Raw genomic sequence first — 24203 nt, forward strand, 5'->3', positions numbered from 1 at the left:
AATGAACTCGTGGGCTGTGTGATTCCTTATGGTTGTGTCGGTCTCGTAGGATGACCCCATGCAAAGCAATTATTGCTACAGCACGTGTGTGTTGCTAATACTACGCAACGTGACATGCAACACGATGACACAAAGTTCAGCAAGCAAACTCTGAGCATCGATTATGCTCATAAAGATGTAAATAGTATATTCAATACAAGTTTTTTTTTCCCTTATCATAATTATCCTGAACCAGATCCCGGAGACTTCAACTGTGACTTTGAATTCGGTCTCTGTGGATGGCAGCAGGCATTTTACGGCGATGATTTTGACTGGACCCGTTACAGCGGAAGTACTTCATCTTACAATACTGGACCGTCAGTGGACCATACATTCGGAACCTCTTGTAAGCAGTTTGATCTTGCCTTTATGTAGGTTTAAAGGTCCTGTTGACCTTTACGAGCAGTGATCAAAAAAATATACAAGATATTACATCTGATGCATATATCAAAATATATATATATCTTATTCTTTTTTTTTTGTAATAGAGACTAGGATACAACATAAGGAGATATCACTATTTTCTTATCAAACTTAAACGGTAGACGGTTTAGCATAGAATTTGTTTAATGTTACCGTTGTTCACATTTTGTATATTTAACAATACTTAACCTCGATTATAATGGTTCAAATGTTTACCTTGGTTGTTTCCGTCCCTAACTCACATTTAAGAATTATTTTGAAGCACTAATGCTGAGTTATTGTTCCATCTGCAAATGGTAAATTATACCTTTAACATTTCCATGGTAATTCGACAATGCTTCTTTTTCTTTAAAAGTTAATGAGATTTGTAATTGCCGTAGATGAACTTCTCTATGCCCATTTATATGTGTTATTATCATTTTTGTTATTATTATCTTACGAATAGTAAAATATATAATGGGATAACCTTTTGTATATTACAAAACATCAATAAATATTTACAACATTTCGATCCCAGCATTCATGATCTCGCCAGTAATTCTATTCATTGTGTTAAAGTATTGAACCCTGAATGAATTTGATAAAAGAAAGGTAGCAGGGGTGTATCCAGGATTGTTTTCTGGGGGTCGTAATCACAAATGTTGGACCTTTACCTTTGTGAGGGAGCGGAGCGACCGAGCGGGGGGAGGGTGTGGGAGGGGGGTTTCCCCCCTCCGACGGTGGGGAGTTTTTGAATTTTATATCTTAAAATGGGGCCATTTGGTACATACAAAAGTGACTTTTTCGGCATACTTTAAACTAGATATGTCGCTATGGCGACTGATGCCTCCGCCATAATGCATGATTCTCCCAATAGGCGTATAGTACAATGTCTTCACAATGTGTGATCCATGACATTTTCACATAACTGGCAAAATATTGAAATGACAGGTTTGTCAGAAATGTCTTGAACTGGGTTTGCCATAATTTTCTAAAAGTGCAGGTATACATATTTGGGGAATTTTGGGGAAGTTTATGCATTGAGTAATTTCAGAGGTATGAAGAAAGAGTGTGATAACCGTACAAAATGTTTTTTTTTTCTTTTTTTTTTGGGGGGGGGGGGCATTGAAACCTGGCCTTTGACCCTTAACCTTTGACCTTTGACCTTCAGGCTGGAAATTTCCTGGAGAATCTCCATTAGGTAATGCATGTACTAAGTTTTGAAACTAATAATGCAAGCATTGCATATACTAGTATACAATGTGTATGAGGGAAATAGTAAAATTTTGAGGAGTTGACCTTGACCTTTGACCCCTGACTATTGACCCATGACCCCTAAATTCCCTAGAGAATCCCGGCCAGACAGTACATGCGTATGTACCAAGTTCCCCTTTTGACCTTTGACCTTATGACATGAAACTCTCTCTGGAGAATCTTTATGCAGTAGTACATGTCCACACCAAGTTTCAAGAAAATACCTTCGGGCATTGCATAGATATGGGGGAAATTGCAACATTTGTAGACTTTGACCTTGACCTTTTGACCTTTGACCTCTTGCCAATGTCACTAAAATCTACTCAACTAATTGTCCCATCATACATCATCCTTGGACCAAGTTTGGTGAAAGCTGTTTCATCCAGTTTTCGGTTATCACGTAAACAGATAAATTTTAGGATTTGACCTTGATCTTTGACCTTTGACCTCTGTCCGATTTCGCTGAAAAACTAAGCAAGTAATTGTCCCATCATACATCATCCTCCAACAAAGTTTGGTGAAATTTGCTCCATCCAGTCCTGAGTTATCACGTAAACAGATACAATTTCATGATTTGACCTTGACCTTTGACCTTTGACCTTTAGCCGATTTCACCCAAAATCTAATCAACTAATTGCCCCATCATACTTCATACTTGGAACAAGTTTGGTAAAATTCCAGTTAATGTTACTCAAGTTATCGCGTAAACGAAAGCGGACGGACGTACGGACGGACGGACAACCCGAAAACATAATGCCTCCGGCACCACTTCGTGGCGGAGGCATAAAAAATCATTTATGTTAAAACTGGTGATGAAACCTGAGTTGGTCACCTACAAGTCCGTAAATCGGTAAGTTGAAGACTGCATTTAAAAAAAGTTGCTGACTAGCTACACCAGTCCTTCCTATAAAATCCTAGAGTACACAGTAAAAAGTTTTGCGGACCATTAAATACAAGTATTCCAGAGTTGGCCATACTTCCAGAGCTAGTCAATCCTGCCTAACTTTGCCTCCGAATGTACTAAGAAAGTAGAATATGCACTTCAATCTCAATCCAAAAGGACAGGAGTTGAAAACATGAGTATGAATTATAGCATTCCTTTTTACAGGACAATATAGGTTAGGCCATAATTCAAACGGCCGCGCCGGTTGTCATAGGGTAAGGCGCGAGTATGTAGAGTTATAGGCCAGCTGTAAGTGTGTATATAGTCAACCATTTCGATAAGTTGCTGATGGGAGACAGGAAAATCAATAAACATGGCAGTGCGGCTTAAGCCTAAAAAAAAAATTAAAGTATGGCAGATTAAAACTAAGTTACGAAATTTACGAGGTTTTTGACAATTTGCTGGAACACCACCTGGTCACTTTTTCCCCTGTTGTATATAGGGTAAAAGCCCTCGAAAAACAAAAATGTCTGTTCAAAAAGTGGACCTTTTGATTTTTATTATTTTTTTTTTTTTTGGGGGGGGGGGGTCGTACGACCCTCTCGACCCCCCCCCCCCCTTGCATACACCCATGGGTAGTGACATAATTCTCTAAAGGATAAGAATTTTAACCTCAAACCATGCTTGCTACAAAAGTTCTCTCCAAAGTGATGAGAAGATGCGTAGCAAGTAGCGTTTAGTGCACAACAGGGAAACAACATTTATCATGTGAAAGGAAATGCTGATTAGAATAGGGGGTATCGCTGTAATTTTACTGTGCCTTTAATTCTTAATCTCTTAACATTAACTTGTATTTACAGCATGTGACCTGTTTACACATTTACTTGCAGATGGACATTATATGTATATAGAGACCTCTTCAGGTTATGACGGATATGTTGCACGCCTATGGAGCCCCGCCTACAATGGAAACGGCTACTCGTGCCTGACATTTTGGTCTCATATGTACGGTAGCACAATCAACACACTGAATGTCTACAAGTCTGAGTCAAGGTCACCAAATGCGACGGACATCTTATACTATTACACTGGGGAAAGAGGAAACTATTGGAGTCAAACACAGGTGATTCAGTGGGAACTAATTCCATACAATCCATTTATTCTCGATCTACTATATGCTTGAAAGGAAATGAGAGGTAGAAGTACGTGAGAAAAAAAAAATAACCTGAAAGAAACCATCTATGTGACACTCGCAAATAATCGCAGGACACACGCAGGATCAAAAAATGGAATTACACATTTTAGTTTTTGTACTCATCCAGAAACACACATGTTCACGCACGCACACACACACACACACACACGTGTATATATATATATTATATAGGCCTATACATGTAATGTACGTACAGTGGCTTACATGTATTATTTATATACATATATATACATATATATATATATATATATATATATACTTCTTTTTTTTGTTTTGTTTTACAAAAATTTATTCATTTTTACGAGCCAAATACTGTAAAATCTTCAAAGTATTTAGATTCCTGTGTGCAAAACCAGGCAATGATGGGTTTTGATTCAAAAGGTGCTAAATAGAGCAGAATCAAATGAGAAACCTTGGATCGGAGAGACATCAGAAAACTTCCATGCTAATAAATTTGGAAAGTAGAGAAACTTGACCAGTGAAAAGGGCTGAAAGTCATCAAGCTCACAGTGCATGTTAAAAATGCGGTGCAGTTATATGGCAAGAAACGGTTTTTGATTATATTAGATTTCCTGCTGTGTCGAAAAGCTTCAAACACGTCGTCATGCATTATCTATTAATCCAGATCGGTATTTACAACTACTACCGATCATTCTACATTACCATGGAAGGTGTACATGGAAGTAGCTTCACAGGTGATATCGCCATAGACGACATTTCCATTTCCCCGGGATACTGCCAGCAAGGTAAATGTACCAACTTTCAGTGCTTGCTGTGAAGGCTGGAACGACTAGTCGAAGGTAGAATCATAGAATGCATTTTAGATTGTACCCTTAACTTGAAATTCGAACTTCTAAAAACTATTAATCAAATCCTAATACGATGCACATTCTGCTCAAGCCGTAATGACATTTATTTTCAAATTTCAAAGAATTCAGAGTCTCTACCCCGTTTAGCCCTGAGAAAGTGGAAAACAGTCCCAGCTCTACATTTCCACGTTACTCTAAAGTGACGTTAGTAGATGTCAGCGAACAGTTAAGGGCAGTCATGGGGGTTAGTTAGCTCTGTAGTCGGTAGCGCGTCTACCTCGACCCAAGCGACCGGGGTTCGATACCCGAGTCTCACTGGGCAATGTTGTGTGTTGTCATCTGTCCCTCGGATCCCGCTTCATTCATTCATCGCAAAGAGCAGGGTGTTAACCCGGTGAAGTGGTCCCGCCTCACATCCAACTGGACCCCATGGACGACCAGCTTATTGCTGAATATGGTCTATCCAGCCATTTTCTCAGATGGAAAATTAATAAACAAATAAACAAACAAAAGATAAATAAATAAGGAATAAAAGCTAAGAATGACAAAGAACTTTATTCATTCACATTAACCCGGAACATTAACCTTTCTTCTTATCTGTGCAGTCTATTTTCAAGGTTTATCTTAAAGTTTCAGAATGTGATTGTGCGTTTGAAATCTTACGTCGAATTTTGTTTGGATTCGGTAAAGAATGTTATTTGTCCACGCAGAAGATATGATAATCTCTGTTTGGTAACATGCCGTGTAATAATGGTCTTCAAATATTTATCATTCTTCCTGTTTAATATTCTTGATGAACATGAAATGAAATTTAAGTTGCATTAGCACAGTCAGGTCATTGCATATGGAAAACTGTTCGTTTCTAAACACTACGAACATTTCAAGTTATTATCAGAAATAGTTTAAGTGAATTGCTTTTAACAGATTTGAATTATTCTACAATTCGCTTTGACTTTAAGTGCAAAGTTCCGCACTTTCCTGTTAAATGTAGGAAGTGTCATTAATGTTAGGTTGTGTGCCACTGTGTACCTATCCGTGTACGAGTGTGGCATTTGGAATGGGTTATCTGAACTCTGATCATGGATTTTTTTTTATCGCTTTTGTAATTTGTGATTGTTGAGCTGTAAGCTGAATGTAGTAACCATTGACCGTCTCTATTTTTCTTAGTTTGGGTTAGTGTTGGATCCGCATTGTTTATTCATTGCCAACGGAAACATGTCAGGCACTGAACAGCTTCTACGATCCCTTCCAATTATCCCCAGAAAAAGGTTAAAAATATTTAAAAAGAGTTTAATTATTTCATCATCTACTTTGGAATTAAGGGAACAATTCGGGAATGTTGTTATAGTAGCGATAAAGGTAGGTTGTTGGTTTCATGTTGTGTCGTTTTTGTTTTTGGTACCCTGATTGCAATCGTGGAGGTGTTTCATTGTTTTGATAATTGTATAATGCGATGATTGAGGCGAATGTCGCCAATTTTTATGACTCTAGTGTTTACAGATACCCATCCATGTTGATAAACAAAACTGGAAAAACAAGATTTGAACTCTGGAATTTTATTGTCAAGTGTCTTATTCACACTGGCACAGTGTTTCACTATGGAGGGCAATGACATCTTTCCATATTAAACTCCAGTGGTAACTGAACAGTTTCTTTGTCTATAGATAAACACATTTTTGCCTCTCTCCACCTGCGCCAACATTTACCGTGCATTCGGAATGTTTTCATTTCTCTCTTTCACAGCTTACACAACTGATTATCCTGAGTACACCACACAAGGTATGACTGAAAAATAGGCTTTCGGGACATCATGCGATTGGTGTTTGGAGACCTCACCCCAATGAGAGGCTTTCTCTTTGGTGTCTGTTTTTATTGTTGAAATTAGTAATGAAAAATCGCATCACATTATGTTAAGTTACATAATGTTGCAATATATTGCAAGAGTTTTATCTATTATGCTGTAGTATATCGTGGTTTGTTTTTTGTTCATATCATACAATTTCACATATCATGATATACAATGTACGTGTATTTCATGACACTTTCTTTTTAGAATATTATCATGCAACTTGGGCAGCCGTGAAAACAAAGAGTTGTGTAATATTCTTGTTTGTAGGCTACCAATACTGTGGAAGCTGGGAGTTTCTGTGTAACGATGGAAACTGCATACCAGATTATTGTCACTGCGATGGATACCTCGACTGTTCCGATGGCAGCGATGAAAACGATTGCAGTAGGTGTCGCATTTCACTCCTCCCTGAAACTTTAAAGTCTCGAAAATCCTACTGATGTTATTGTAAATCCTGTGTTTTCAATTTGTTAGGCATGCCTTTGTTTATTGTTGAATTCTTTGTGTTTGATGTAGGTGTTATATTCGAGTTTGGTTCATAATTAGCAGACATCAAATAGGGTCTATGATAAGACACCAAATGTTTCTCTTATCTTATTTGTATACATATGTCTATTATGAATATCACGATGACATAATTTATCAGCCAATGGTTGCCTAAAACTGTTAAATCCATGTACTAATTGTGTATCACGTTCTTTATCACCTTCACAGGGGGATACGGAACACCAGGTATGAAGATAGACTGAATTTTGTAGCAATACATGGAATCGATTATTGCAGCAGCCCTCTTTCATAGTAAAAGGGTTACCTTCCATTATATGTATTTGAAGAGTTTGTTTGCAAAAACCGATAAGTCCATATTTGTCAAATGGAGATATTTGCGATTAAAGGTCAAGAAAAATAAAGAGAATAATAAGACAATTTCTGCTTCTTTTGACCATAACTTCAAAATGTACCTTCATATGTAGTGACCAATATATCATTTAAAAGGTATTATTTTGTACTTAATGACAGAGACCGTACTTCAAAATCTTCAAAAATGGACTTATCGGTTTTTGCAAACAAACTCTTCATTTATATATATTTATATATACACATATATATATATAATTTATATACATATATGTATATATATATATATATATATATATATATATACATTTATGTATATATATATATAATGTACATATATGTATATTTATATGTATATACTGGGGATTTGGCAAGTGTTTGTGGAGGGGTAATCACAAAATATAAAAGATCTCACCACACTGTTCCAGATAGTGGCACATTATAAACCTTTGCGTTATATTTGATTCGTCTTATGCAGTGTTACATCATAATGTTTCATACTACTAGTAATAATATTACTAGTTACAGTACTAGTAATAAGAGAAAAGAAGTTTATTAATTAGTATTATAACCAACCGTGACTCCGGGTTACTTTTGCACTCACAGATTTTATCTATCCATGCTTTTTGAATGAGTGACCCATAAATTTAGTCTCCAGATGAATCGTCATGAAGATTTGAAATAACTTTTGTAGCATATATATATATATATATATACAGTTCGACCTTGATAATCCAGCCTCCTTTTATCCGGAAATCTGTATTATCCGGACGCGGTCACGCAGTGAAGGACCTTTTTTTTTTTCATCCAAAAAATTCAGAAAAACAAGGACTTTAACATCTTTTCATGGATCTATTTCAATATTTCATAAGATGTGTGTGATAGGTTTCTCAATATCTAATTGTATGATTTTCACATAAAGATATACTTTATTTTTGTGAAGAAGGGACTACAATTTTGCTCAGGCTAGCATAGATTACACCACCGTTGCGGGGTTCGCTACCATCTTAGCTGCCAGTGCACCAGGGCGGCAGCTTAGATGGCAGTTATATACGTATACATTAACATTGTGTCTCCCATATCCGGCCAATTCGTTTATCCGGATGAGCGCCGGTCCGGACATGGCCGGATAATCGAGGTCGAACTGTGATTATATATTTGGAAACGATGATTGCAGTTCTCAAGTCAAAAAAAAAACTATTCTTTAAGATCCGTCCTCTTTTTGTCATAGGACCTAAATTTACTAGTGTGCGTTGATAATCATATGTTATACATAAGGACGGTGATTTGGGTCTCCCTCCTGATCCAAAGGACCCCGGATCAATTCTTTTACTGAGTAATGTTGTGTGTAAGCATCCGTCTCCTCTTGTAAGAAGCAAAACACTCTGTCCCTCGGGCAGAACATCAAATGGAGGTCCCGTGTATGAGTTTTAAATAGCCACGACTCATGCACATAAAAGATCCTACTTCATTCATTCATAGCAAAGAGCAGGGTGCTAACCCGGTGAAGTGGTCCCCTGCCCGCTCAGACAAGAAAACAGGAAAAAGATGCCGACTCCATGTAGTTCACCCTAGCCGACTAGCAATAGCCAACAAACGGCATCAACCAGGACCATACGCTTGAATGAATGAATCGTCAACATTAGGAAGTAACGGAAAGGCAGTTTCTTAAACTTGAGAGTGCCCTAATTGAATTCTCACAGGATCATCTCTAAGTGTGGATGGACTTCGTTTGAGTAATGGAAGTAGCTACTACGAAGGTCGAGTGGAAGTTTCCGTCGGTTACCAGTGGGGAACAGTATGCGATGATAGCTGGGATTTGAATGACGCCAATGTCATCTGCAAGATGCTCGGGTATAGCGGCGCCTCCTCGGCACTGCAATCGGCATATTTCGGCGAGGGGAGCGGGCCGATCTGGATGGACGATGTCCACTGCTCTGGCATCGAGATGGACATCAACCAGTGTCCGCACAATGGATTTGGCTCGCACAATTGTGTTCATGGGGAGGACGCTGGTGTAATTTGTTATGGTGAGTAAAGCGGGGTTCCCACTATCGCACGCCACGATTGGTCATTCGTAACTGATCGTGGAAGTTTCGTTGAACTCGTATAACGTTTGGATAATAGGTTATGTCGTATAACGTTTGGATAATAGGTTATGCGAGTCAACATGTTGCTTCGCTTGGATGCGATATGGTCACGATTGGTCTATTTCAAGCAATATGATCTGTCACGATCTGGTCTCCAGTTCAAATACGATCAGATAGGATTGTCCCAATTGAGTCCATGATTTGTTCCGATCTATCACTATCATTACGATCGGGATCCCCTATTTGGTGCGTGCAGCTACGTTCTGATACGTTCCAATACGAATACCGCAAAGCAATGCGGGCTCTTGAGATAAGATACGATATCTTTCCCGATCGGGATCAAAAGCGACCCCATTTAAGGTGCGATTGGACCCGAATGGGATAGTCCGGCTGACGATGGCTTTCATTGTTTCCTCAACTTCTGCAGAGTGATTAGGTCTACTATCCACAACCACAATGATGACAAGGATTGACAGGTTGAGGATGATGAGAACGTGACCTTTGCAGTATTACGAATGACAATTACGTTATCATCAGATAGAAAGCATCACCTAGGCCAGCAACGACCTCAGACAGTCCTTCATCTAATTTAACCTAAAGAAATAAATAGATTATTGAATCGACTCCCCCAAACAACAAACAAATAACAAGATCAGATCATTGTCCCATCTTCTCCAGGCAATAAAAAAAAAAGATAAAGACAAATGTTTTCACCTTTTTTTGAAATACATGAAGAAAATATGAAGTTGAAGCTAAAAAAGGATGAGATCTTTTTGAATGCTAACATAATACGTGTTATATAAGCTCAATATAAGAAAGTTGGCCGAACTGATAGCTTTGCTTGTGTGTTTGACTTCATATTCGCATAGTATGTATCATATGCATTTTTATTTCAAAATGTCGCTACCTCATGGGGCATTGAAAGTTTGGTTGGTTTGGCTTGATTTATTGTTTTATTTAACAGTGGTTAACAAAACCGCCATACACACACAACAGAACGGTAACTCCCTTCAAATATTGTCACTTTTTAACAAAAAATGTCTTAAGCAAAATTATTTCGCAGGGGCATTGCTACACTTATTGACTTACTTCTATGTGGAAAAACAATGACAGTGATCTTTATAGTCATGAACGAGTGACCTAACATCCACGACAATGGTCACTTTTCAAAAGTCACAAAAGTTAATTTATAAGGTATGTGGAACATTATGCTTTAGGTGGATGTTTCAGTGGTGTTGTTATTATTTTTATATTTCATTGTGCCAACCCTTCCTTATTCAACCTCGCGGAATACGAAATATATAATATACTATTTGCGAGTAAAATAAGGGCAAATGTGCAAAATAAGCAGAAGGAAAGTGAAAAAGTCGATCCCGATCAACACGATTAAGAGGCACAATTAGATACAATATGCTGCGTTTTGATACAATCCAAGACAATCTGATGTGATGATCACGATCAAAATTTAATCATGTCAATCGTAGAAAAAAACAACAACACACGATTGCTTTACGATTCAGACAATCGTGGCGCCAATCGTGATAGTGGGAACCCCGTTTAAGGAACTCCACGACTCAGGATAAATCATACCTAGGGATATACATTACGAAAGATAAAATAAAAGCATATAATATGTAATATGTGTTACATCTAATACCACTAAAATAATTTATTTCCTGACTCTGATTATTATGAGAGCGTGGGAAATAATGGCAATCGCTGATTGCATCTTATCGTTGTTTTGGAGTGTTCTAAATGATTATCTCTGATTTGAATTATCTCCTATGTTTATCTAGTCAAGATGTAATCTTTGTAATGTGTTTCGTTATTAGAGGGAAAACAATGAAAAGTGGATTGAGGACGGCACAGTTTAATGTTTGTGAGGCACTTTCAGCACATTTTTTGCCCCTATAAAAATTGAGTCAATATGTTTATATCAAGAAGCGATTTTGTCAAATAATGCTATATGTCAATAGCTAAAATGAGAGTGACGCGTAATGTCACCGCTCCCCATCATTTCCTGGTGAGATGATTAGAAAACCCTGATGAATGTGAAAGAGCATGTAACTCCAAAAGGAATTCAACATTCATTTGATGAAAATTGGTTTTTGACATGGCTGAGAAATCCAAAACAGAACAATTCTAATAAAAAGGTTGGACCCGAATTTTGTTACGATCGCTTTGCCACACTGGTTTTTTTTTTTTTTTTTTTTTGATATCTCAGCCACTACTTATGCGATTTTCATCAAATAAACTCGTTGAATCCCTCTTTTAAAGGTATACGCTCTGTACTATTTCATAAGAGGTTTCTTGGTATCTTGCAAAAAGTTAAAAGCACAATCCTCACCTCAACCAATACTTTACCCATCCATTTAAGATACTGCTTTGAAACGAAGAGCTTTTCAAGATTGATATTTCTTTTCCATGTGGTTTTTGAATCATTATCATCATTAATACTTTGTACATTTTAAGTGAGAACTGGAACGGAAGCTTCGGAAAATAACTGTTTCTCCTTTCCTTTTTGTATAGGCCTACACATGTTTGTAAATTGTAATTTAATGACAAATGGCAATCAGCCAATGGTTATCTGTGTTTCAACACCTTGTACTGATTATTTAATGTACTTCGTCATTCAATTTTCATCCTCTGTACTGGGGATACACAAAATCAGGTATGCAGATACACTTTACATCACTTATGGTATACGTTATATTGTGTTATATCATGCTATATCACATTTACATGTATGTTCTTTAGATTGGATTTTGATGAATGAGAAAACAGAGAATGATGTATTGTATATCAATGCAAGTATTGGTCCTATTGGTCGGCATAAACACCAATGAGATATAAAACGAAAACCAAGGTACAAAGATTCGAAGACAGAATGGAAGACATGAAAAATGGAGGGAACAAATTGACCTTCAAAACTCTTTTCTGAACGTTCAGAATTTGTTTATTTTTTCTCGTCACAGTGTAAAATTATAAAAAAGCTATAAAAATGACATATTGAAAATAGCCCCCCCCCCCCCAAAAAAAAAAAGAGCTTAGTCTAGCTAGTACACAATGCAATATTCTTTCGGTTGCGGCTCTCGTAATGAGGGAGTATGTTTAAAATTACATTACGCATGACTTTCCCTCGGAAAATGCCCACCCGAAAGGTTAATTTGAGTTTATGATTTAATGTTATGTCCAGGCTATTGTAATTCATGGGAATATCCATGTAACGACGGCCAGTGCATACCAGACTCTTGGGAATGTGATGGAATCGTTGACTGTTCCGACGGTGGCGACGAAAACAACTGTGGTAAGCTAGCCATCGTAACCATCACCGTTACTTCTTTCAATTCTTGTATTTACCTGTCCGATTGAAATAAATATTGTTCTTTCACGTTGAAATTTGTTATATTTCCTGACTCTTTCATAGGTAACACTTGGTAAACATATTTTTTTTTTTCAGACCTCGATGCATAAGAAGATTTCTAAGAATGATACTTATTAATTTCATAACGTTACACAAGTAACGTATAAAAAAAGTCTTCTGTATCCTGCAATGTAGCCAATTACCATTTCACTAGTGTTTCCAGATACCCATCCATGTTAATAAACAAAACGTTTTGTTCAAGGACGCAGACTCTAATGAGATTTGGCCTTTGGAATTAATTGTCGAGGGTCTTATTCACCATACATAGCACAGTGTTCCACTCTGAAAGGCAATTACATCTTTCCTTTTTAATCTTCAATGGTAACTGAACAATTTTTGAATGAAGTGACACCCATGATGTCAATTTCTCCAGTTTCTAACAAAGGGTTTCTTTCGTTCTGTCTTTCTTTCTTTTTCCTCCCCGAAAGGTTGTCAAGACCAAAATTGTGTTGTCTCCCTTTCATTCGTTAGGACCAACAGACACTCGAAACTGAAATTCAACGTTGCTATACTGTTTTCAATGTAAATACGAATGACATCAATGCAGGTCCTTATTTAAATAAACTATAGATATATTTTTTTCTAGCTGGTTTTTTTTTGTTGTTGCAAGTATGAGGTGTTCTTGAACATAAAATGCGATCGCATTGGATCCGCATTGTCGATTCATTGCCTACGAAAACTATCAGGCACTGAACAGCTTCTACGATCCCTTCCAATTACCCCCAGAAAAAGAAAGATATTTTAAAAGAGTTTAATCATTTCATAATCTACTTTGAAATTAAGGGAACAATTCGGCAATGTCGTTAGAGTAGCGATAAAGGTAGGTTATTGGTTACATGCCATGCATGTTGTGTCGTTTTTATATTTGGTACCCTGATTGCAATCATGGAGGTGTTTCATTGCTTTGATAATTCTATATGATGATTGAGGTGTAGACGATGGTAACCGTTGAATGCCATAATATGTTTAAAGTGTACTTAATATGTGTTTGAACGCAAGTTAAAGACAACATCGGCTTGACTTTTCCTGTTTGTGTGTACATACGTCTATTAACGAAACGATAACAAGCAGCTGATGACTATCTGTGTTCAAACATCAAATATTTATTACTTTATATTTTGCAATTGTTCATCATCTGTACAGGGGGATACTCAACACCAGGTATGAATTCAGAAGCTTTCATGGAATTTACTCTAATTTTAAGCATTTATTCATGATAAATAAAATTCTACTGCGTGTATGATACATTTGTCTGTTACTAACGGTTACATTTTTAAAATACTTTTTTTTTTTTATAATGATAAGTATAACGGTATTTATATCATGCTATTCTCATGCTACTCTATAATCATAAGATGTTGACCTGGATTGCAATGAATGGGATACCAGGAAATATTGCACAGTCAAAGTTGAGTGCAATATTTTCTAGTTTCCAATGAAATAACACAGTGCAATGTAATTGTTATACAGAAAATAACATACTGTAAAAAGTACTTTTACCAGAATTTGAATACACCGAATAAGACAATTTTTCATTGAAACCAAAATCTCTTTAAACATCCACGTTTTTTAAAAAGAACTTCAATAATCAGTTTCATTGAAAGGGATTACTAAACTGCGATGGGAATTTTCATGTTAAAAAGATTACGATGAATACAGTTATTGCTTTTGAAAACTAAGTGGCTGAGAAATTCATGGTTTCCCGTTTGTTCAAAGTGCAGGCATTACGTCACTTCAAGATCTGTTCACAGCTGTTAGTATAATTATGGTGTTACTTTTAAACACTCTAATCAGAATTTTAGCTTTAAAAAGAAATTTATTGAGGACATCAAGCATCGTAATGACATGGAATAATAGGTCTATAGAGCTATGCTTCCAAAAGAGTGTAGTGACTTTAATGAAAAGTTTATTTCATTGTGCGTTGTTATTGCCGGAGTTGGGTGTGTGTGTGTGTGTGTGTGTGTGTGTGTGTTTTGTTTTGTTTTTCTTGTGCCCATCCTGCTGGTTGGCGATTTGGTAAAGTTGATTCCAATTTTTTTTTTTTTCGTCATTGGCACGGACAAGATTGTGGGATGTTGCACTCAAGAAGCTTCTTCTTTTCATGTTAAGTCTCTTCATAACATCTCTTTGATATTATAGGCATAATACGACTTGTGGTGTTTTTAATAACAAACTTTAAATTGAAGAGGAAATGTTGGTTAGTGCAGGTCAGTTAATTGTCGTCTCTAAGTATGCTCTTGCTGTCAATCCTCGACACAGTCTACTGCGGCGGCAATTTATTCCAGTGCTCCGATGGGCAGTGTATGCCATATTCATGGAGATGCGACGGATGGGTTGATTGCTCCGATTACAGTGACGAATATGGATGCGGTAATTCATTTTTGTTACATTGAAGCATTGCTTTTTTTTTTTTCAAATGTTGTAAACAATATTATTTGTTGGAAACGAAATAAATGAAGCAATACACATACAATACAATACATAGTGGTCGAAGAGAGTTTTGGGACATACATGTAATTTCTTTTTAATATTTTGAATATTGCAAGACTATTGTAATCATGTACAGTTCAAACTAATATTAAACAGTGGTAAAACTATTATAAATGGTAATAGATAAGGGTTATAGTATCTCGATTATTTTGATCCTGAAAGAAAACAATACATATAGATGTACATGTAGTTCTATCGAATCATCATATAGGTAGGTTATATAAACTACAACACTTTAATTAGAAGAGAAACTTTATTCTGAAGAACGTTGAACCCTTTTTTTTTAAATGCTGCTTTTTACTCTTTTCTTTCTCCAGGTGACGGCTATTACGCATCTACCCCAAGTAGAATTATTTCATTAATGTAACATTGGCCGCCACTCGATTCCTCGCAATTTTTGTCCGAGTGCTTTTTACATTCTATAATATTGAGAAAGATTAATAGCAAACATACATGCCACATATCTAATACGTTTTGTCTGAGATCTTATAATTTTGTGGGTAATTATTCGGTGCATGTCCTAACAGTCAGATCTCCTTCTAAAGGAAACATTAGTTAAGAAGACGCATGGGTATTAGTAAACATCAAAATATTTCTTTTTTCTTCCCCCTTTTTCTAGCCTCTTCCTGTAATCACGGAGACTTCCAATGTAACGACGGACAATGTATACCAGGCAACTGGGAATGTGATGGGATCAATGACTGTTCCGATAACAGTGATGAACATTACTATTGCTGTAAGTTTCCCTGTCTCTCGTGGACCAAACAATCGTGAAAACGTTAACCATTACAGTCATTACAAGTTTAACAACTCGTAAAAGCAAGAGAATATTAATGAGATTGGTGAAGGCTGAAGTTTTAATTTTCTTCAATTTGTCTCCCTCTACAAAATGAAATTTATAAGATCGCAACTGCTGATCTGTAATTTAACAAGTTTGATAAATTACAGAGTCCCGTGGTTCATTTTTCTCGACATATTTGTTAAATTACAGATCAGCAGTTTCGATCTTACAAATTTCATTTGTAGAGGGATACAGATTGAGGAAAATTAACACCTTAAACTGCTTGTAATTGTAAAACCTTTCTTCTTCCTAACAAAAGGTTGGATAGTTGTAATGAAAATGCGTTCGCTTCGTATTGTCCAAATTATCAATACTTTGTAAAAAAAAAAACAAAAAAAAAAAAAAAACAGGATTTAACGTTGCCCAAATTCATTAGTAACAGAAATATGTATAATATCAACGGAACATTTTCGACGTGGCTCTTGGTATACGTAAGCATTGTCCTCTGTCATTACTTAGTACCGATATTTCTAATCCGTCCGATTATTCATCTAGCACCAACATACGTCACAGATCCAATGCCCTACTACGGAAGCTGCTACGGTTTTGGATGTAACTGTGTCGGAAGCGATTGCCGTTCATCAGACTGTTACTGCGATGCAGCGTGTGAGCGGTTCAACGACTGCTGCTACGATTATAGCTACTATTGCCCTAACACTGGACTAGGTAAGAAATCATTTGAATAACACTCTCTTGCACTTTCTCTTTGTTGAACAGGGAATATGTGTACTGATATTGACGAACTGGGAAACGTAAATATACAGACATTATCCTCTTCATTGCCCAGCTTGATATCAAACCGTTTTAAGGATGAACGAGAATAAAGATATACGAGGAGTGGCAAATCAATTCTTTACAAAGTCACGAAGTCCACGATAGTAAAGACGTACATGTACGAGGTGTGGCAAATTAATCCTTTACAAAGTCACCAAGTCCATGATAGTAAAGACGTACGAGATGTGGCAAAAATCTTTACAAAGTCACCAAGTCCACGAGAGTAAAGATATATACGAGATATGGCAAATTAAATCTTTACAAAGTCACCTTTTGGCACACCACCTACATTGACCAACGCAAGAAAAAAAAAATGTTAATAAAAATCTGATGCTATTTCTTAATCATGTTTTCGTTTTCACAACAAGGAACTCTATTTCGTACATATAACACCATAATCATTTAATACAACATGTGTAGAAAATTTTTAAAGGATAGTGAGCACTGTCGCCACTATTACCGAGACAGATTCTGTGAGAGTAAAAAGATGGTATCCATGAAAAAAAAAAAGCTCAATTCAATGTGATCCAAGCTCAATTCAATGTGATCCAATGTAGGAACTCAAATTGTTATCCGTCTTTTCTTTCTTTTTTTTTTTTTTTTTGGATTCCGAGTCCGGAATGAGTAGAAGATAACGTTGCGATATCTCTCTTTTCCAAAATAAATGGAAGTAAAAATGAAATATATACGCTGTTAGATGTCACTGTGCCTAGCTGTAAAATCAGACCAAAAATCAAACAAAAAATGACAAATTCTCAAGTTGTCATGACAGTTCTTGTCTTTATGTTTATGCTTTGCAGCTAATGGACTCTACTACGTACAAGCTTTGGACGCCTTACCAGTAAGTCTGATGAAAAAATATTCTCGAAAGAATCTAAAATTTGTCAAATCTAAAAGCCATCATGTCTTTACTTTTTGTAAAATTCCCTGTCGATATGGTTATTTGAAAGTTGTCATCAGTCCTTATCATAGAATTTTTGTATTTTCCGTAAACTCTTGAACAACAATTTTATCGCAGTTATGAGACGATGCTTTTAACCTACTGTTGATTACGACGGTGGCACGAAACAATATTTTTTCTTCTTTAGGCAAAAAAAAAAAAGAAGAAGAAACGAACGGTTGAGTTTTGTCGACAATATCTTACGTAAAAAAAACCTACACCTAGTAAAGTGGGGTCAAATACAGTAGCCATGCTTGAATCTTCTCCATTGTTGACAATAGCTTCTAAGTATATTGCGCTACAGGTCCTGTAGGTCGTATCGAACTCTCCACTAAACAAGTTGGTGATATGACGACTGTGACATTCAAATCTTAACATGAATATTTTCATGAATAAGGTCGAAGTGCGTCGTCGACGTGAAGTCAATGGCAAACGACGCCGTAGACGCAGAGATGTTGGGGAAGAGGAAGGCGAGGACACGAACAAAACCCGTCGTCGCAGACGCAGGGATGACGTCGAAGAGGAGGAGGCCGAAGCCGAGGTCAAGGTCGAGGTGGAACCCGAACAATCCGAAGAATGAATGAATTCGACCAGCTAGACGGAATGGAAAAAAAAATGTTGAAAACCGGAATGACTAGTAACGGAAATATAATACACTTAAAGGTATTCTAAGGAGTCATTTTACCTGATTGCTTGTCACTGCCAAGCTTACATGATTATTTTTTTTTTCTCTGCCGATTATGATATGTCGATATTGATTTTCAACCTCTATGATCGCAAAGTTGAAACTTATAGCAGAAAGTCAATTTAATAGGCAAAACTAGTGTTCTTTTGACATACGAGGTGTCACTACTCGCCAATTTCTTTCTTCAACGTTCATGTCGGGCTCTCAAGCTGTTATTTTAGCTAACATGTAATTTCTGTATGGTCTCACACTATAATAAAGACGACACAGGCAGAGAAAACAGTTCTGTCATCGTGAACATAGATGATATTCCCCCAAAATGTCTTGACTTGATGACAACCATTTTCTATTTTCCAAAACAGTTATAATCTAAAATTTCAGTTCGATTAGTGAACAACTGGCAATGAAAATTGAAATATCATTGCAAGTTGATATTCGGTACCAACCCGAACGAGATGATATGTCTTATCTCTCCAAAAAGCTTCTATGTAGCATTCCGCTCTGAATATTTTCGAGAGAATTACACCGACTCCAACACAACTTCGAGAGTGTTTATAGAAATATCTCATATTTTCAAGTGTAGTCAGCGAAAAACAATTGGATGTAGGCCTACTCCAATCTTGTATCGTGCTGTACGCCGAACTTTTCTAGCCATTATAGTTACCGACACTGCTATGACGTGGAATCGGGGAACGAAGAGGGATGCACTCATCACAATTTATTCTTGCTTACGCTATAGCATAGAAATAACATAGCATAGCAGTTTCGTGATACTGAAAAAGATCATTACACGAATAATCCGTATCTACATGTCTATGTGTCTTCGATGTGTGCTTTAAGAAGTCATCAAAATTGATGATGAATGTTATACAGGTAATGAAGAGTATGAGAGTTGAAGATTCTGAATGGGATTGTTAATGATGAAAATAAATCCACCAATTATCAGCATAATTTCCATGCCTTCTTCGAATCATTATTCGTTTGTGACGTAGGCAATTTTGTGATACATCCTATGGGCTGTATTCCTATATCATCGATGTATGAATTTTGAAGATTCACTTTTGAGGAATTGGAAACTTACTTATTTTCTTTATTATAGAGATATATTTTGTCATACCTAGTCATATCATTCCAACCTCAATAAAAAGAGATGTACCATAGGCACGGACAGCAGTTTACCACCCACAATATTTGGGATGTTAAGCTGTTGCCATGCTTTTTGTTTCAAGTATTTACACTCGGCACAAAAGAAGGTACACATTTCAAGAACAAAACTCAACTGACCATAAACATCATTCCCTTTTTTATTGATTCCTTCCTCTCATTAAAATCATGTCCACAACACATCCACGAAAAGTACCGCTCATTTGTAGAAAACGAAGATAGCATGCTCCATTGATAACTATTAAAATGTTTGGGCACAACTGCATGAAGGTGGTTTGCGTGTGCGTATGCTGTCGTGTCTGAAACGTAAATAAATGAATATATATATATATATATATATATATATATATATAATGTGTGCGTGTGTGTAATGCGACAGATCGTTCCTGTCAAAAACGGTGCTTCATTGTATATTTCTACTGTATATTATATATATATATATATATATATATATATATATATGCATATACACACATATATATATAAATGTATATTATCTATATAATGTATTTGTTTGTTTGTGTGTGTGTGTGTGTGTGTGTGTGTGTACTATCAGAGATCATTACTACTAAGGCATTTATTACAGTACATGCATGGTTACATGCAAACATACACGGATACATAACAATTAATTTCTTCTTATGAAAGCGAGGTAGACAAAGCTGCTCGAAATGAATACACAGGAACCAGGAGGCGTCTGAGGTGTGGGAAATTAAATTGTCCTGCAATCACCTAATTTTAGAGCCTTCTATCATTAATAATAATATAAATTTGTTGTCTATTACATTTACACAATTGTAGTTCTTTTAGTTATTTATTTAGGTACAATGTAGTCAGTAATGCTTTCAAGAATGCATATTATATATGTATATGTATATATGTATGTATATATGTATATATGTATATATAAACATATGTATATATGTGTACATATATATATATATATATATATATATATATATATATGTATATATGCATGCTTCAGGTCCAGTCTTCTGTAAGTATTAGCAGCACAGCTGGTGTCAACGGCACAGACGGTTGATGCTTTCTCCGCTGCATGCTTTTTCATCACAACTAACACGTGTTCCGGTTGACATTGATCCTTCTGCAAGAAAAATGCTCGGGTACATTTCGACGTTTCAATGTACTGCAGGAGATCAGTTCCCAGTCAGACCGCAGCACCCGATAATTCGCTCGTATTTATTCAACTCGTATGCAAGCCCGATCGAGGCTTGCATACGTAATGAGCTGCGTAAGGGGATTTTGTCCTTGCGCTTTCGGCAACAAAAATACACCTTAGATTCACAAATTTGGTATCAAATTCAAGGAAAATATGTAAGTTATCGTCACATGTTACTCAAATTATTGTAAATGAAAAATATCATAGCGTAATTTGAGCTTGAAAAATGATGAAAAAGTAATGGGTGCAGTACACTCTAAAAACGCAAATGTTGAATTAACATTTAAAAGGGCCGAGGAGTGACAGCATTTTTTGAAGTGTTGCATCCAACTTTTAAAATAACATTTTAAATGTTGAATCTAGCAGGAAAACCAACACTTTGAAAATGTTGTCACTCCTCGGCCCTTTTAAATGCTAATTCAACATTTGTGTTTTTAGAGTGTACATGTTCAAGACGTCAAAAGAATACCAAATTCACCTTGCGTCTCAATGAAAATACATTATTTGGTAGTCCATCTCTTAATCTTTGTATCCATGTAAATATCTTGACAATTTGTTTCTTAATCCGGTCAGGAACCAGTAAAATATACATTGATGTCAGGGCTGGTCAGCTTGAAACCGTGCAATCTCAAGAGTAAGCTCTCTCATTGGACAGCGCTTGCATTCAGCGCTTGCATTACGTCATTACGTGCATGCATAGCGCATGCTTACATAGGCACGCGTGTAGATTTCTGTGCTTCGGACAGAAGCTAGAAGCTAGAAGCAGTGGTACAGCGCGCGCTGAATGCATGCACTGTCCAATGAGAGAGATCTTTCGCGCCACTGTACACTTTGTATGGAGCATACTTCCGGCTTAGGAGTGAATTTTACAGACATTTCAAAACGGAAAAACTAGTATAAATCATGCTTGCGTCTCCTTGACTCCAATATATGATGAGCATCTAAGTTTCCTCTATACGAAAAAGCCAAAATCAGAAACAACAGTTTCTTAATCCGGTCAGGAACCAAAAACGAACTTTAGACGACAAAATCTTCCGTGAAAAGCAGGTAAAATTTACGCAAATTCAACTGATTATATCGTCATGATAAGAACCGATACTATACGCAAATTTAGTATCAAAGTAAAGATCAAAGTCTGGACAACAATTTACCGTGACTTGTAGCCATGATGAATGTATGTACAAGTCGCTACACTGTGAAAACCATAGCCATGTCAAACTCTCGCAAAATCTCTCACGACGAGACACCTTTCGAACGCAAAGATCGTCAACGAGAGTGCTGAATAAATCTTGCCGGATCGGCTCATTAGCATACGTGCTGCGGACTGACTGTTCCAATCTGAAAGAATTGTGAAACAAATCCAGATATGATAGTGACACAGAATGAAAAATGTTGTAATGTGTTAAAACTCATACAATGTTTACAATGTTACTGAGAATAATTATTTATATTATAATCACATGGATGTTATATTCCTTTACTTCTATCTTGCTCCTAAAGAGGACATTTGTTCAGTCTTACCATGCTATTATCAAAGTAAGTGGATGATGTGATTCATATGTCAAAATTCTTAAAGATAGGTCATCCCTTTTTGCATGCATTTCTTTTTTTGAAAATTTGGTGAGAACACTTAGGTATTGAAGAAAACACTATTTGGAAACCTCCTGTAGATTTTTAACTCAAGAGGGTCTTTATTTGTTGAGTTAAATTGACCATTAAGATTCGAATAATTATTGCGTACTAGGAAAAATTACAAATCTAAACTACTAGTCTAGTTTTACAGACCTGTGTGATGAACTTATGTAGTGCATGTAAGTGGTGTGCTGTTATTTGCCATAGAAAACAAAGTAAAAGAAGAAAAAGAAGGAAGTGAATTCTTCTTTTCTGACAGCTTTAACATGCATATATCTTTTGTTCGAAGTATATTTAAAGTATCATATTACAACCACAGGAGGATTAGTTTATGCAGCTGTGCCTCGTATACAGGATGCGTTACGGTGAGCATTTGGTGCATTATTTGAATTTTAACTGCTAACAACCTTCAAATATAACAGAAATGTTACAGCTTTACAATAGTCTTGTCATTGCGGTGGAATCATGTTCTGTGCTATTTGGGAAGGAATGCAAAAGGGATGGCTCATCTTTAAAGATGAATAAGAGTATCAGTAAAACAAACTCAAAACATAAATCAGATCTAGGAATTCATGTAGTAGCTATATAGGGTTAGCGAATGCATTTGAAAAGTAGGACTGAAATATCACTGCAGTGAAGAATCTGAAGGAAATCAGTTTTTATCAGGGATATGAGGATCAAAACCTCCTTTCAATCTACAAGGCTTTTTAACGTGTTTTGTAGTTTCTTTCAAGTAGTTTAGTGAATTTCAAGAAACCCCTATATTTATCAACAGATACACATGACATTCTTACTCGCTAAGAGCTGATGGAGGAGCTCGGAGCTTCTTTCTGCCCTTCACTTTGCCTATGTGTATACACATCAAAATGCACAGCTGCAACTGCACTGCAAGATTAGCTCTTAATTCATCTGCATGAATAGAAAGATTAGCTTGCGTGTTGGAAACGGCAACATATTATCATGTGTGGTATCTATGCTTGCTTCACGAGCCCCTTCATCACGGTGAAGTAACTGAGACTGTTTGACTTTGTGCACATGTGTAATTTTATTATCTCTACCGGTAGTTTCAACATGTATTGTTCATCTGTATAACCTGTAACAAAAACTGTGATATGCAGCAATGAAGAAACCATAGCTTATATAAGTACGTTCGTCATTTTATTTTATTTTTTTCTGCACGTAGCTGACCATACCACTTATGTTAAGACATGCTGCTAGGAAAAGAGATCAACGTCTAACATAAAACGTAGCGTACGAGATGTAATGCCACTAAATAATTATATAACTAGAAATAGATTGGATATAATAAGTTCTGTTCCTTAATTTTCCCAAGCCTTTCGAAGATGCCCTTGACATGAACACAATCTAAAAGAAGTTAAATGTTTCAAAGATCGTCTTGACACACAAAAAAAATGTTTTTAAATGTGAATTTTAATCCAAATTTGCATAACCAAGATGGCTATGCATCAACTTGTTGTTATTTGTTCAGTACACTGTATTAAGTTAAATGGAGCATTTTGCATGAAGGTAAAATTTTTAGGTAGTTGACATTTATCCTCCCTCGTATCAATAAACAAACGGAAAAAAAAAATGTCACCGATGCCCCAACGGTCGCACAACAGGCACGTATTCTGTACCAACGTCATTAATCCAGTAATGATGGCTTCGGACAAAAT

The 24203-nt window shown here is 36.4% G+C and overlaps 1 protein-coding gene across 1 annotated transcript in view; it reads left to right on the plus strand.

Annotated features, from left to right (window-relative positions):
- LOC140243580 (MAM and LDL-receptor class A domain-containing protein 1-like) overlaps positions 1–18446 on the plus strand; it is a 95541-nt gene extending 77095 nt beyond the window's left edge. Inside the window, exons 28-42 of the mRNA XM_072323247.1 lie at positions 236–385; positions 3469–3701; positions 4420–4540; positions 6347–6382; positions 6720–6836; positions 7167–7184; positions 9011–9337; positions 12594–12704; positions 13965–13982; positions 15081–15191; positions 15629–15655; positions 15931–16047; positions 16648–16818; positions 17727–17767; positions 18264–18446. Coding sequence (XP_072179348.1) covers positions 236–385; positions 3469–3701; positions 4420–4540; positions 6347–6382; positions 6720–6836; positions 7167–7184; positions 9011–9337; positions 12594–12704; positions 13965–13982; positions 15081–15191; positions 15629–15655; positions 15931–16047; positions 16648–16818; positions 17727–17767; positions 18264–18446 — 1781 coding nt within the window. The remainder of the gene's footprint in view (positions 1–235; positions 386–3468; positions 3702–4419; positions 4541–6346; positions 6383–6719; positions 6837–7166; positions 7185–9010; positions 9338–12593; positions 12705–13964; positions 13983–15080; positions 15192–15628; positions 15656–15930; positions 16048–16647; positions 16819–17726; positions 17768–18263) is intronic.
- The last annotated feature ends 5757 nt before the right edge of the window (positions 18447–24203 follow it).

Source organism: Diadema setosum, chromosome 20 (genome assembly GCF_964275005.1).
Source record: "Diadema setosum chromosome 20, eeDiaSeto1, whole genome shotgun sequence".
Taxonomy (NCBI): domain Eukaryota; kingdom Metazoa; phylum Echinodermata; class Echinoidea; order Diadematoida; family Diadematidae; genus Diadema; species Diadema setosum.